Below are 12565 nucleotides of genomic sequence, written 5' to 3'. Positions count from 1 at the left end.
TAAGCGACTCGAATCAGCCCCAAACCCAAGCCCAAGACAGTTCCACCCGTTCCGCGGCAGCCAGAGTTTCACTGCGCTGTGCTGTGCCCAACAGACCGTTTCCCTCCCGAAGTCACTCCTACTAACCACCTCACACATTCAGAGACCCTCCTTTTCCATCCAATATCTCGACGACTCGACATGCCCGGATTTTCGCAGGCCACCGAGCTCAAGGCGTGGCAAGCTCTCGTTGAGCACCACAACACCGTGGGCCGCAACATCGTCCTCAAGGAATACTTCGAGAAAGACCCTCAGCGATTTGAGAAGTTCAAGAGAATCTTCAAGAACGACGCCGACAACAGAGAAATCCTCTTCGACTTCTCCAAGAACTTCCTGACCGAAGAAACCTTGGACCTTCTCATCAACCTGGCCAAGGAAGCCAATCTGGAACAACTGAGGGATGAGATGTTCGCTGGTGAGAAGATCAACTTCACCGAGAAGAGAGCTGTGTACCACGTCGCTCTGCGAAACGTGACCAATCAACCCATGGCTGTCGAAGGCAAGAGTGTCGTCGAAGAGACCAACTCGGTCCTAGAACACATGAAGGAATTCTCAGAACAGATCCGAAGTGGTGAATGGAAAGGTTATACTGGGAAGAAGTTGACAACCATCATCAACATTGGTATCGGTGGCTCGGACCTGTAAGGCAGAATAAAATCCTTTCTTTTTTTCGTTTCTTGCAGTCAACAAAAACTAACAACGAACAGTGGCCCTGTTATGGTGTCGGAGGCACTCAAGCCGTACGGTGCGCGCGACATGAAATTGCACTTTGTCTCCAACATTGATGGAACTCATATCGCCGAGGCCCTCAAAGACTCTGACCCTGAGACCACCCTCTTCCTGATTGCGTCCAAGACCTTCACCACCGCCGAGACAACCACCAACGCAAACACGGCGAAGAAGTGGTTCCTGCAATCCGCAAAGGAGTCGGACATTGCCAAGCACTTTGTCGCCCTGTCCACCAACAAAGAGGAGGTGGCCAAGTTTGGCATTGACACCAAGAACATGTTTGGGTTCGAAAGCTGGGTCGGCGGACGATACTCTGTCTGGTCTGCCATCGGCCTGTCGGTGTGCCTGTACATCGGCTACGACAACTTCCACGAGTTCCTGGCCGGCGGACACGCCATGGACAACCACTTCAAGACCGCTCCGCTCCACGAGAACATCCCCGTCATCGCCGGCCTGCTGAGCGTCTGGTACTCTGACTTCTTCGGTGCCCAGACCCACCTGGTCTCGCCCTTTGACCAGTACATGCACCGTTTCCCGGCCTACCTGCAGCAACTGACCATGGAGTCCAACGGCAAGGCCGTCACCCGGACCGGCGAATACGTCAAGTACACCACCGGAGCCATCTTCTTCGGCGAGCCCGCCACCAACGCGCAGCACTCTTTCTTCCAGCTGCTGCACCAGGGCACGAAGCTCATCCCGACCGACTTCATCCTCGCCGCGAACTCTCACAACCCCGTCGAGGGCGGCCTGCACCAGCGCATGCTCGCGTCCAACTTCCTGGCCCAGGCCGAGGCTCTCATGGTCGGCAAGACCCCGGAACAGGTCAAGGCCGAGGGCGCCCCGGACGAGCTCGTCGCGCACAAGACCTTCTTGGGCAACCGGCCCACCACCAACATCCTGGCCGAGCTGATCACCCCCGGCGCTCTCGGCGCGCTGATCGCCTACTACGAGCACATGGTCTTCACCGAGGGCGTCATCTGGAACATCAACAGCTTCGACCAGTGGGGCGTCGAGCTTGGAAAGGTCCTGGCCAAGAAGATCCAGAAAGAGCTCGAGACCGAGGGCGCCGGAGCTGACCACGATTCCTCCACTGCCGGTCTGCTTGCCGCCTTCAAGGCCAAGAACGGTCTCAAATAAATAGATCCCCCTCCGCCTCCGGAGACACAGACGTACGAGAATGCCCACAACAGGGACAAAGGGAATGGAAAAGTAGGAAAACTTGACTGGCAATGAGCATTGCGCTACGCGTCGGTTGGGCTTGCGTCGAGCTTGATGTGTTGTTTGAAACCTCTCCAGTTCTACCTATGATAGGCACTTAGGACCCAGCTACCCTCGCTCTCGGCCAGCCATGACGTTCACGATTCTTGATGAGACGAGATACACAAAATGGCCACCAATATATGTTTGAAAAGTGTCTTGTAATCTTCGTTCTTCTCCTCTGTGGCCATTGAACTAAGCTTATCTGACTTGGAGTGCCCTATCCAAGAAAGAAAATGGCATGCAAAGATGCACATCGTCACCAAATCTACCTCGCACTCCTCAAGAACTCTACAATGCCTCGTGTATAGCCTACCAGCTTACTCAATCTCTCCTCTTCGACCTGCATGACCGATCGCCACTCGCGCACGGCATCGTTGAGACCAGGGACGTCTGCGACAAAGTCGCCGTGCACTTTGAGAAAGACGCTCATCCATGTATTCACCAATTCGAAACTGCGTCGTGATTCGAGCTGGGCCGTGAGTGCGCCAACGAAAAGGGGCATCTCAGACAGCGTCAGGGACCGTATTTCCAGGTCTGCCGCCGACGGGGGGAGTGTAGTGAGGTAATCGCACAATTCCCTCGAGTCACGTTCTAACGAAAAGGAAGTCAGAAGCGACGAGATTTTCGAGTGCGATGGCTGCGACGAGGATGCGAGCGCGAGACGAGATATGCGAGAGCGTTCAGTCTCTTCGACCTCTGCGGCAGCTGTGGACAAGCTTGTGTCGGCGCCGGTACCGTTCGTCAATGCTGAGCCGAGGAAGAAGGGCGCCGCCTTGGGCTTCTCGGGGGCCTGGATTGGTTTGTTGCGTTCGCGGATGCTGTCGAGGTTGAGGAGGGTTTGCCATCGTGATTGAGGGACGATGGAGAGCGTGAGAAGGCTTCGATCCAGTTGGTCGACGGTGGATGATTCATCGTCGATCCCGTCAATCTCGTCATCTGCGTCGGCCTCCGCTTCTGCAATGGCGAGTTGACTTGCTGCTTGGAAGGCCGCTGTTTCTGTGAGATCGATGACACCTGTAGCTTCATCAACCTGCCGCGTTGAAACGTGCGTGAAAAGGGCTTTGTTCGTCCAAATATTGATGCCAGCGCTACCTGCGTGGGTGGTTGCTAGAAACTCGCCAGTCGATGAGAATGCAATACTGGTGCATGTTGCAGTTCGAAAGGCATCAATTAGATGGCCTGTCGCTAGGTCAAATACGCGAATAATAGAGTCCATGGAACAGGACACTACCCAGCGGCCGTCGTGGGAGAAGCAGTAGTCGTAGATCTGCCCTACACAACCCCATAGCTCGCGGACAATCTTTCTGCTTTCTATGTCGATGATGCGAATACAAAGATCGTCACAAGAAAGAGCGAGAAGCCCCGACGAAGGATTGTAACGGATGGCCGTGGGCACAGCCTGGGCGTCAGCGCGTCTCTCTAGAAGCCTTCCGGTCGAGAAATCCCAGAAGATAACAGAGCCATCGAGGCTGGTAGAAACCATTGTGCGATTGAGACTGTCAACAACAATGCCGGTCACAGCATCTCGATGACCTTGTGGTATGGTCAGAATCTGCTCTGACTGAGCTTGTTGTTGGAGCAGTTTGACCTGTGAAGGAGTCAGACGAGGAGGGTAACGCTGACGGTGTACCCCAGATTGAAGATTGTACATGTCCAAGCTGCCGCCAGCTGAGCCGATGACAGCGAAAGTACCACATGTCGTGATGGTGACACTAGTAACGGGCTTATGATCGCCAGTCTCGAAAGCCCACCTGCCGGCCTTTTTCCTTCCCCAAGACCACGTTCTCGCAAAGCGATCGTTGAGGTGAGCAGTGACAACACTCTCCCAACCAGTACTGCTGGTCACTTCTGCATTACTTGTCTTCGCATTAGCCCAGACTTGGCCGCCCACTGCACCCATCCCGCCATCTCTATTTAGGGAACAGGCCATATCAATGATAGGCGAGGCTTTGAATTGCTCCACTCCAGGGCCATCGTCTGTAAGCAGTCCCGTTTTCCGAGCCTTGTGTTTGACTGCACCTTGACTTAACTCTGTGCTCTGGCCATCGCGCCGGAGACTGAATCCCCAGAGGCTTCGGTCGCTACCGGCAGATAGAAGCCATTTCCCGGCAGCGTCCGACCCATCTGAGGCGGTGGGCAGAAATCTGAGCCTAGTTACTGGAGCAGAATGGCCGCTCCGTGAGTGTAGGAGTCGAGGTGTTGGTGAGAAAGGGTTCTCGTCGAACACCCAGGACCTCAGAGAATTGTCCAAGCCCGACGAAATCAGCACAGGCTGTCCAGGAAGAAATTCGACCTTGTTCACCCCTGTGGCTTGACCAAGGCTCGATGTCTCATGGGCCCCTCGCAAAACTCCCACAATCTTACCTCCACGATTGAGGTCCCAGAGCGTGATATCTCCGCTACCGATACTAGACGTAGCCATTGAGCCAGATTTACGACCATCGTCTCCCGCACCCATGCCATCACTCCGGAAGCTTATCGATGTGATTGGCTTTTTGGTGTCTTTTTGATGCAGTTCCAGTACCTTTTCGTCGGACTCGACGTCAAATATGATAAGAGAGCCATCGGCGTAAGCAACTGCGAGCAGACACAGCGCAAGGGCAGGGGAAAGAGCGGTTACCGAACCGCAATTTGCCGACGGAGCGAGGATTGTGTGCACCAGTCTCCCTGTACTGACATTGTACACCTCAATATAGCCATCTTTTCTTCCAACAAAGACCTTATTCAGGATGGTAGGTAGGGTGCAAATTTGACCCGAGAAAACTTCTTTGGAATTGCTGGCAGCGGCAGGAGTAGACGGGAGTATGGTTGTATAGTGTTCGTACGTGTCGGATTTCCAGACTTCGATCGCTTGCTTTCCACATCCTACTATCCAAGAGCCAAATACAAGTATCCTTTCAATCTCTTGAGTATAAGTGTTATCAACCTCTAACTCACCAACAACCTGGCCTCGCTTGACAACCCAAACGCCTCTAGGGCTGGCGGGGTGTGATCCTCCCCAAGCCGCAAAGACTCTGTCTCGATATGCGCACGTAGACGTAATCTGACTCGGGCATTGGGGGCGACTGAGGAAAACAAGATTGAGGCCTCGTTGCAAGTCGTAGGTTTGTAGAGCGTAGCCCACAGAAGTGGTGATCTGAAAAGTCGTTTTGCCCAGTGGAACAGACGTGAACGGGACACTGGTCGGAGAGACCAAGCCTAGAGTCTTGCGAGCAGTCAGCAAAAGGTCTTCAGAAAATGCAGCGAGAGCATACTCGAAATGGAGAAAAGAGTCGAGAACTCGTTCGTGCCTTGAGGTTGAGAGGGCTCTGGACACTTTCACGGCGCTGTCGCTTGGTCGCTGGGAATTCGACGGCATCCTCCATGCTAGAAAATTGCGTGATACAGTCTTCCCAAAGTTCATCGGCTCTTCCGTGACATGTTGGAGGTTGGCGACTGCGTGTATGTTGAGCGCAGTTTGACTGGAGAGCGAATCCCAAAGCGGAAAGCACTAAATTATTTTTTTCTACTGCATGTAAAATGGACGGAGCAAGTGAGAAGGAGCGATGACGTCGGGGCCTCGGGATCCCGTCGCACCTGCCAAAATATAATGGACGGCAAAGACACCACAGCGGCGGTGGCAGCGGCAACGATAACGGAACGTCTGTCCTTCTCATAATCTGTCTTCTCCTATCCGTCAAGGCGCTCAGCTGTTCGTTCCTCGCCGGCTTCAGGTAGATCTTTCCTTCTACTACCGCCCTTCAACATGATAGTGTAATATTCCACCTTCTACTCTTTGAACATTTTCTTCAGGTCATTCGTTTTGACTGGTCCCGCACGAAGCTTCCGACGAAATTCACCGCTTCCTCGTCGCAGGTTGTGCGAGCTTCGATCACGGTCGACGTCGCTGTTGGATGAAGGTGGTACTAATTAGTCCGGGCACATTCCGCATAGTACAACAGACACCATGGAGCAAGGCTCACCGCTGCACCGGACGTCGACGAACAACTCCGAGAGTGCTCTGGACGACACTTCTTCTCTGACAGCGGTATATTCAGGCTCTTCTTCCGTCACATCGTCCAGACCGCCAGTGTCTCTTGGTCGGCCGCCCTCAACACATTCGCTACTGGCATCACACAAAAACCCTGAAGTCCGCAAGGCTCCTCAAGCCGAGACTACCAAGGCTTCGGCCGATCGTTCTAGTATAAGTATGCCACCTCCCTCATCCGCGCCTACCATCAACAGGAGACTGTCCACCTCCTTAAACTCCTTAAGGTCTCAGAGAAAGTCTCAAGATGACGCTAGAAGTCCGCCCGCTTCAGTCAAGAGCCTGGATGCTCCCATTCTTGCGACCTCGCCCACCACTATACAGGTTCCAACAACTGCATACGACCCTACCGTGGTCACCACTGCCTCCACCTCAACATCCCCAGGCGCCCCTGTGCTTTCACCTCCTGTTTTCGATCCGAGTATGTCTAATCCTTCAGATCTAGTATCATCACAGGCCACACTTGCGCCGTCAGGCACCAAGAGCGAATCTTCGATCCCCGCTGGACAAACCTTAGGATCTGCCTCTAAGACGGATGGATCCGAGACTGTTTTGCCCAATAGGGCTCCTCGAGTAACCAAACCTCGCTCAATCTCTTCTAGCCGACGTCTCAGTGGAACCGGCTCCTCCAAGAATGACGCTGGAAGTACTGAAAGCAAGATATCAATGGGAAAGATCGGAGTTTGTGCCCTTGATGTCAAAGCCCGAAGTCGTCCTAGTCGTCAAATCCTGACGCGACTCCAAGGCAATGGTGATTTTGAAGTTATTGTCTTCGGTGACAAGGCTATTCTTGATGAAGGTTAGTTTGATCCTGTCGTAAAATACGAACGATGCTAAGTTGCTAACTCGCCTAGACGTGGAGAACTGGCCTATCTGGTAAGCCTATGTTTCGTACGAAATGTGTGATTTGCTTGCCAACTAATCCCGACAGTGATTTCCTCATCTCATTCTTTTCAGACGGCTTCCCTCTGGACAAGGCCATCGCATACGTTAAATTGCGGAAACCTTTTGTGGTGAACGATTTACCCATGCAAAAGGTTCTGTGGGATCGTCGACTGTGCCTCAAAATCTTGGATCAGATGCAGATCCCCACCCCTAGACGCATTGAAGTCAATCGAGACGGAGGCCCACGGTTAGAGTCGGCTGAACTTGCGCAGCATGTCTACAATATGACCGGAGTTGTGTTAGAAGGCCCCGAAGATGGCACGGGTGGCGGAGCACCTCCGGCAAAATCTGTCGAGTTGACAGATGAGGGTGACACAATCATTGTTGATGGCAGATCACTGAAGAAACCCTTTGTCGAAAAGCCTGTCAACGGGGAAGACCACAATGTCATCATCTACTTCCCTAGATCTCAGGAGGGCGGAGCAAGGAGACTCTTCCGGAAGATCGGCAACAAGTCGTCCGAGTACGATCCTGATCTTGTTGTACCACGATCCATTACCGAACCAGGAAGCAGCTACATCTACGAACAATTTCTGCGGACCGAGAATGCTGAAGACGTGAAGGCGTACACTGTTGGACCCGACTACTGCCATGCAGAAACAAGGAAATCGCCTGTCGTTGATGGCCTAGTTCGCCGCAATACACATGGGAAGGAACTCAGGTATGTTACCAAGCTCACCGATGCCGAAAGAGAAATGGCTGCAAAGGTCGCTCGAGCTTTTGGTCAGCGTATTTGTGGCTTTGATCTGCTGCGCACCGGGACTTCCAGCTACATCATCGATGTCAATGGTTGGAGCTTCGTCAAAGATAATGAAGACTACTACAATGATTGCGCCAAGATTTTGAGAGGCATGTTCGTCACTGAGAAGCTCAAGCTGGAGAACGGTTGGACTGAGGAACCATCCCCGGAGTCAAATGGTGAACTTCCACTACGCCGCCAGGGCACCAATCACCCTCATCGTTCGGCACTAAAGACGATCTTGAAGTCACCAAGCATGAATAAGCTCTCTCAGCACCTGCCTCACTCCAACAGACATCATCAGTCAACGGCTGGTCCCTCGTCGAGATCCTCGACACTGACAACTCCCCTTAGCTCTCCGCCAACCATGGAGAAAAGCTCCAACGCACAGGTTATGCCGAGAGCTGTGGATAATCCCGAAATGCTACCTCCCCCAGCGGTGCATACGGCATCTGTGGGGCCAGCGGCAGGAGAGCTGATGACACCCGCGAAGGAACCAGAGGCACAAGCTCCGATGCCCAGTTCAAAACATTCTTGGAAGCTCAAGGGCTTCGTGACCGTCATCAGACATGCGGACAGGACTCCAAAGCAGAAGATCAAATTTACTGCACATTCTCAAGTGTTTGCTGATCTTCTTAAAGGTCACCACGAGGAAGTACTACTTAAGGGTGAGGCTGCATTAGCGAGTGTCGAGGCCGCAGTCAGGACCGCACAAAAGGATCACCTCGAAGACCCAGATAAGTTGCGTAATCTGCGAGTCGCCCTTGCGAAAAAAGGCTCCCAGCCTGGTACAAAGGTCCAAATTAAACCAATGTTTCGAAAGCGGAAGCCGGAGGAGATGCAGGCAAACTCCATGGACCCAACCAACCCGAGCAGTCCGTCCGTGCTGTCGATACCAGAGACAGAACCGTTCCAGATTCACGACTCGCCGCTTGCCGACCGTTCGGGCTCGATACCGGATCTCAAAGATCCTAACCAATTGCATCGACCACAGACGAGGAGTGACTCCATGTCAGGAGCGACCTTTTCGAGGTTCTCGGCGGCGGAGAACGATCTTGTCCTGGACAAATTGCAGCTGGTCATGAAATGGGGAGGAGAACCAACGCATTCTGCTCGTTACCAGTCTCAGGACTTGGGAGCTAACATGCGTGACGACTTCAAGTTGCTCAATAGAGAGGTACTAAATGATGTTCGCCTATTCACTAGCTCCGAGAAACGGGTCAAGACCAGTGCGCAAATTTTCGCTGCTGCGTTCCTCGATCGTCAAGACATCCCAGAAGACTTTATTCAAGTTCGCAAAGATCTTCTGGACGACTCAAACGCGGCCAAGGATGTCATGGACAAAGTCAAGAAGAAGCTTAAGCACCTTCTTCGTGAAGGCAGTGTCCCTGAAGCCTTTGCATGGCCCAAGGATGTTGCGTCCCCGTTTGTGGTCATGCAGAATGTCATCGATCTCCTGAAGTTTCACCGGAAAGTCATGAGGCATAACTTCAAGAAGCTCACTAGCGGGGCGGTCGCATCACTCGCTGCAATCAATGGCGGCTCAGAATCGAAGGACTCGAGCAAAGAGGGCGTGTCTGTTGCTTCCATTCAGTCCAGATGGTGTACTGGAGAAGATCCAGAACTCTTTAAGGAGCGCTGGGAGAAGTTGTTCTCCGAGTTCTGCGACACTGAGAAGGCTGATCCCAGTAAGATCTCCGAGTTGTACGACACGATGAAATATGACGCACTTCACAACAAGCAGTTCCTTGAATGGGTCTTCACACCTAGCCAATCGCTGCTGGACGATCTTGCCAAAGAGGAGAATCTTGCTGCATCTACCAGTCCGGTTGAACAAGAGCAGATCGAGGGTTCCGTCTCACCTTCGAGTAAAAGCCGTCAGGAGAGCACTGCGTCTGTTGCGGGTAGTCTCTCAGACAAACACTCTTTTGCTCACAAGATCGGTCTGAGGAGACAGTCTATTCTGAAGCAGCCTGTGGCAGCTCCACCACTTAATTCGTGGGAACAGGGGGCTTCTTACTTCAAGCTCTTCAGTGGGTCTTCTGAGAGCAAGTCGAGCCTCGATCAGCGCCTTGGTCGTTTGAGGGAGCTGTATCGGTACAGCAAAATCTTGTTCGACTACATCGGACCGCAGGAGTACGGTATCAGCGATGAAGAGAAATTGGAGATTGGCCTCTTGACATCACTCCCACTACTACGAGAAATCGTGGACGACCTCGAGGAGTTGCAGGCGTCCAGCGATGCAAAGTCCTTTATCTATTTCACCAAGGAATCCCATATCTACACACTGCTTAACTGTATCATGGAAGGCGGAATCCATACCAAGATCAAGCGGTCCACCATTCCAGAACTGGACTACCTTTCTCAAATCTGCTTTGAATTGTACGAGGCCAAGGACGCCGACACAGCCGAGTCCACCTATTCAATCCGCATTTCTATATCGCCTGGCTGCCACACCATCGATCCTCTCGATATATCTCTTGATTCTAAACATGCCATTGGATCAGCCCCAAGGCGATCGTTGACCAATCATCAAGATTGGAAAGAGGTTATATCAACGCTGAAAGCGAAGTTCAACACAGTCCAGTTACCGAAGAGTTTCCTCGCCGTCAACGTAAGTGACAAGCATGAACAAGAGGCCGAGAGAAGAGCGAGTTATTTGCAAAGTGAGGCGGCGAGAGTGAAGCATGAGCGCGGTGAGCACGAGGAGGCAACTGTCATTGGCAGCCAAGACAACAGCGCCCCTGGCGAAGAAGCAGTGACTTCTGGCGATGTGACTGGGCCTGACTCGGTTGCAATCACTAGAGAATCATGAATGCTTGAAGTCAAATGGGAACTGATAGATATACCTATTAATGCGACAGCCCGGGTAATGCATAGGCAGGAACACGGCTATCAGAACATTAGAAGGAAGACGCGAGGACTCACTGTCCGTGTTTAGGAGGCTGAGCTCCAATGTACGAGAGGAAAGGGGTGCTGTTAGCGTAGACTGTTGGAAGCATGGACCAGACATGCAAATCAAATACTAGTTGTTAAGATAGATCAGTTCCGCCATTGCTGTAACAAACAGAGTCGGAGGTGCATGTATAGATAACGTCTTTGCGCCCGCCCTGCTTGTCGTGCATGATGACATTATTCTTAAAGGCGTACCAGCTGGATTGCGAGGAAGCGAAGTTAGCACCAGGCCGGATGTCGATGATGGATGACGGATGGTGTTTCAATTGCAATCGACTGTTATGGCTTGAAAGGGAAAACATGCACGCGACAGGAAGAAAGGTGGATGTTTGGCAACGGTCGGAAGGTTGGTTCAAGTCAAAGGAAGGTAAATGATAAAAAGGTCTGGGGGAATAATATGTTTAAATGATAAGATGTACTCGGCCACTTCCAACATCCAATTTCCAAGTCTTACCATAAGCCGCTGGACACATAACAACTGCTGGAATGGCGAATCGTTTGGTTTTGGCTCAACGCTCAAGGGGAGACAAAAGGAGAAAAGGAATTCGAGGCAGTGGTCGTAACTTGTTGGTGCTCAACCCCCCAAGAAAGGAAAAAAAGAAAATCAGAAAGAAGCAGATTGAAATCATTGAAAGAAAAAAAACCTCCATGTAACCAATGCTTCTAGAGTAGTCGTCGTCGTCTTTCCGCCATCCCTCGTAAAGATGTATGCATGTACCTGCCGCAATGGCCCCCACGGCTCGAATCTATTTGGGTAATGTGTCTAATGCACTTTGGACGTTACTGCTGAATTCTTGTTGGTTGTGAATTTGTGTTTTGATGGTTTCTTGCTGGAGTCTATCATGCCGGGACGGTGTCAATTCTTTGTGTACTTCGTACTGTATTGGACGGAAGGTGTGCATGTGATGCATGTCGTCGATGCCAGGGTGGGTGAAATGGTAAAAAGCAAGGGGCGATAAACGACGTGTGGGAAATTAAACATTCCGTGCAGGCCCCCCCTGGTGAAGGCAGGGGAATTGCCGGTCGGTTCCTGCGTCGGAGTGTCGCTAGGGAGCGTGTGGGTGAGAGGTGTGTGTATGTACGCGTGTGTCCGTAGGAGGTATCTACAAAAAAGGTCTATTCAGGGCTTTTTCGGAGGTGTTTCGGTAGTTCGGAGGTGATTCGGTCGTTGTCGGGGGCGATGACTGCGGAGATCGCTGGAAGAACCAACCGACTACAGAGCGATCCGCAAAGGGCGTCAAGTCAAAACTTGATTGATCGTATCGGGCTTGGGAGAACATGTTATTGTCGCAAATTCGCAATGATAATGATAGTAATGGCGCGCCGTGGTGTAGCGCTAAACTTTTCTTCGGGTGCTCGCGTGCGCATAGCTGTTTCCTGAGGCATTTTTCTGGTTTTCGGATCACTGCATAATCACGCCTCTGTCGGTTGTGATGTCGAGTGTTTCGAGGATTAGGGGGGGTTTTTCTCCTCTAGTTCGCAGCGCGCAGTTTGCTGAAGGATTCCTTGATCTCCTTGAGATCCTGAAGACGTGATTTCTCGACCTCTGCCAAGAGCCTGGTGTTCTCTTGCTTCAGTTTCTCGAAATCCTCGTCGAGCTTGTTGTGCCACGGGTACAGGACAAAGACCTGGAAGGCGAGGGCGGAGGATGCGATGACGAAGTTGGTGACTGAGAAACGGCGAGCGATTAACATCTTGTCGAATTTGTGTTGGATTTGTCGATGAGGAAATAGGAGGGATTCGTCCCTTTGTTCGGACTGTTGAGAAGAGACAGTGTAATGAAATCGACAAATGGTTCTATTCTGTGGCCGATAGTGCAATAGGTCTAGGTGATTTGATGTCTTCGCCCGTGCAGTGGTTTGGGTCTATAT

The 12565-nt window shown here is 52.0% G+C and overlaps 4 protein-coding genes across 4 annotated transcripts; 2 read left to right on the top strand and 2 right to left on the bottom strand.

Moving 5' to 3' along the window:
- Positions 1–180: 180 nt before the first annotated feature.
- PV08_04389 (glucose-6-phosphate isomerase) lies at positions 181–1905 on the top strand (the record flags this gene model as incomplete). The annotated part of the gene is made up of 2 exons (XM_016378737.1): positions 181–680; positions 747–1905. 2 exons carry the CDS (start codon positions 181–183, stop codon positions 1903–1905), a joined length of 1659 nt encoding a protein of 552 aa, XP_016237414.1.
- Positions 1906–2293: 388 nt separating this feature from the next.
- On the bottom strand, positions 2294–5386 carry PV08_04388 (uncharacterized protein; the record flags this gene model as incomplete). The annotated part of the gene is made up of 1 exon (XM_016378736.1): positions 2294–5386. The coding sequence occupies one exon, from the start codon at positions 5384–5386 to the stop codon at positions 2294–2296; it is 3093 nt and encodes a 1030-aa protein (XP_016237413.1).
- Positions 5387–5974: 588 nt separating this feature from the next.
- PV08_04387 (uncharacterized protein) lies at positions 5975–10554 on the top strand (the record flags this gene model as incomplete). Its single annotated transcript, XM_016378735.1, has 3 exons — positions 5975–6854; positions 6910–6931; positions 6987–10554. The coding sequence occupies 3 exons, from the start codon at positions 5975–5977 to the stop codon at positions 10552–10554; spliced, it is 4470 nt and encodes a 1489-aa protein (XP_016237412.1).
- A 1612-nt stretch (positions 10555–12166) lies between these two features.
- On the bottom strand, positions 12167–12388 carry PV08_04386 (uncharacterized protein; the record flags this gene model as incomplete). Its single annotated transcript, XM_016378734.1, has 1 exon — positions 12167–12388. The coding sequence occupies one exon, from the start codon at positions 12386–12388 to the stop codon at positions 12167–12169; it is 222 nt and encodes a 73-aa protein (XP_016237411.1).
- Positions 12389–12565: the final 177 nt, after the last annotated feature.

This window comes from Exophiala spinifera (assembly GCF_000836115.1).
Source record: "Exophiala spinifera strain CBS 89968 unplaced genomic scaffold supercont1.3, whole genome shotgun sequence".
NCBI classification, from domain to species: domain Eukaryota; kingdom Fungi; phylum Ascomycota; class Eurotiomycetes; order Chaetothyriales; family Herpotrichiellaceae; genus Exophiala; species Exophiala spinifera.
Note: the sequence above shows the minus strand (reverse complement) of the source record. Positions and strands in the feature narration are given on the sequence as shown.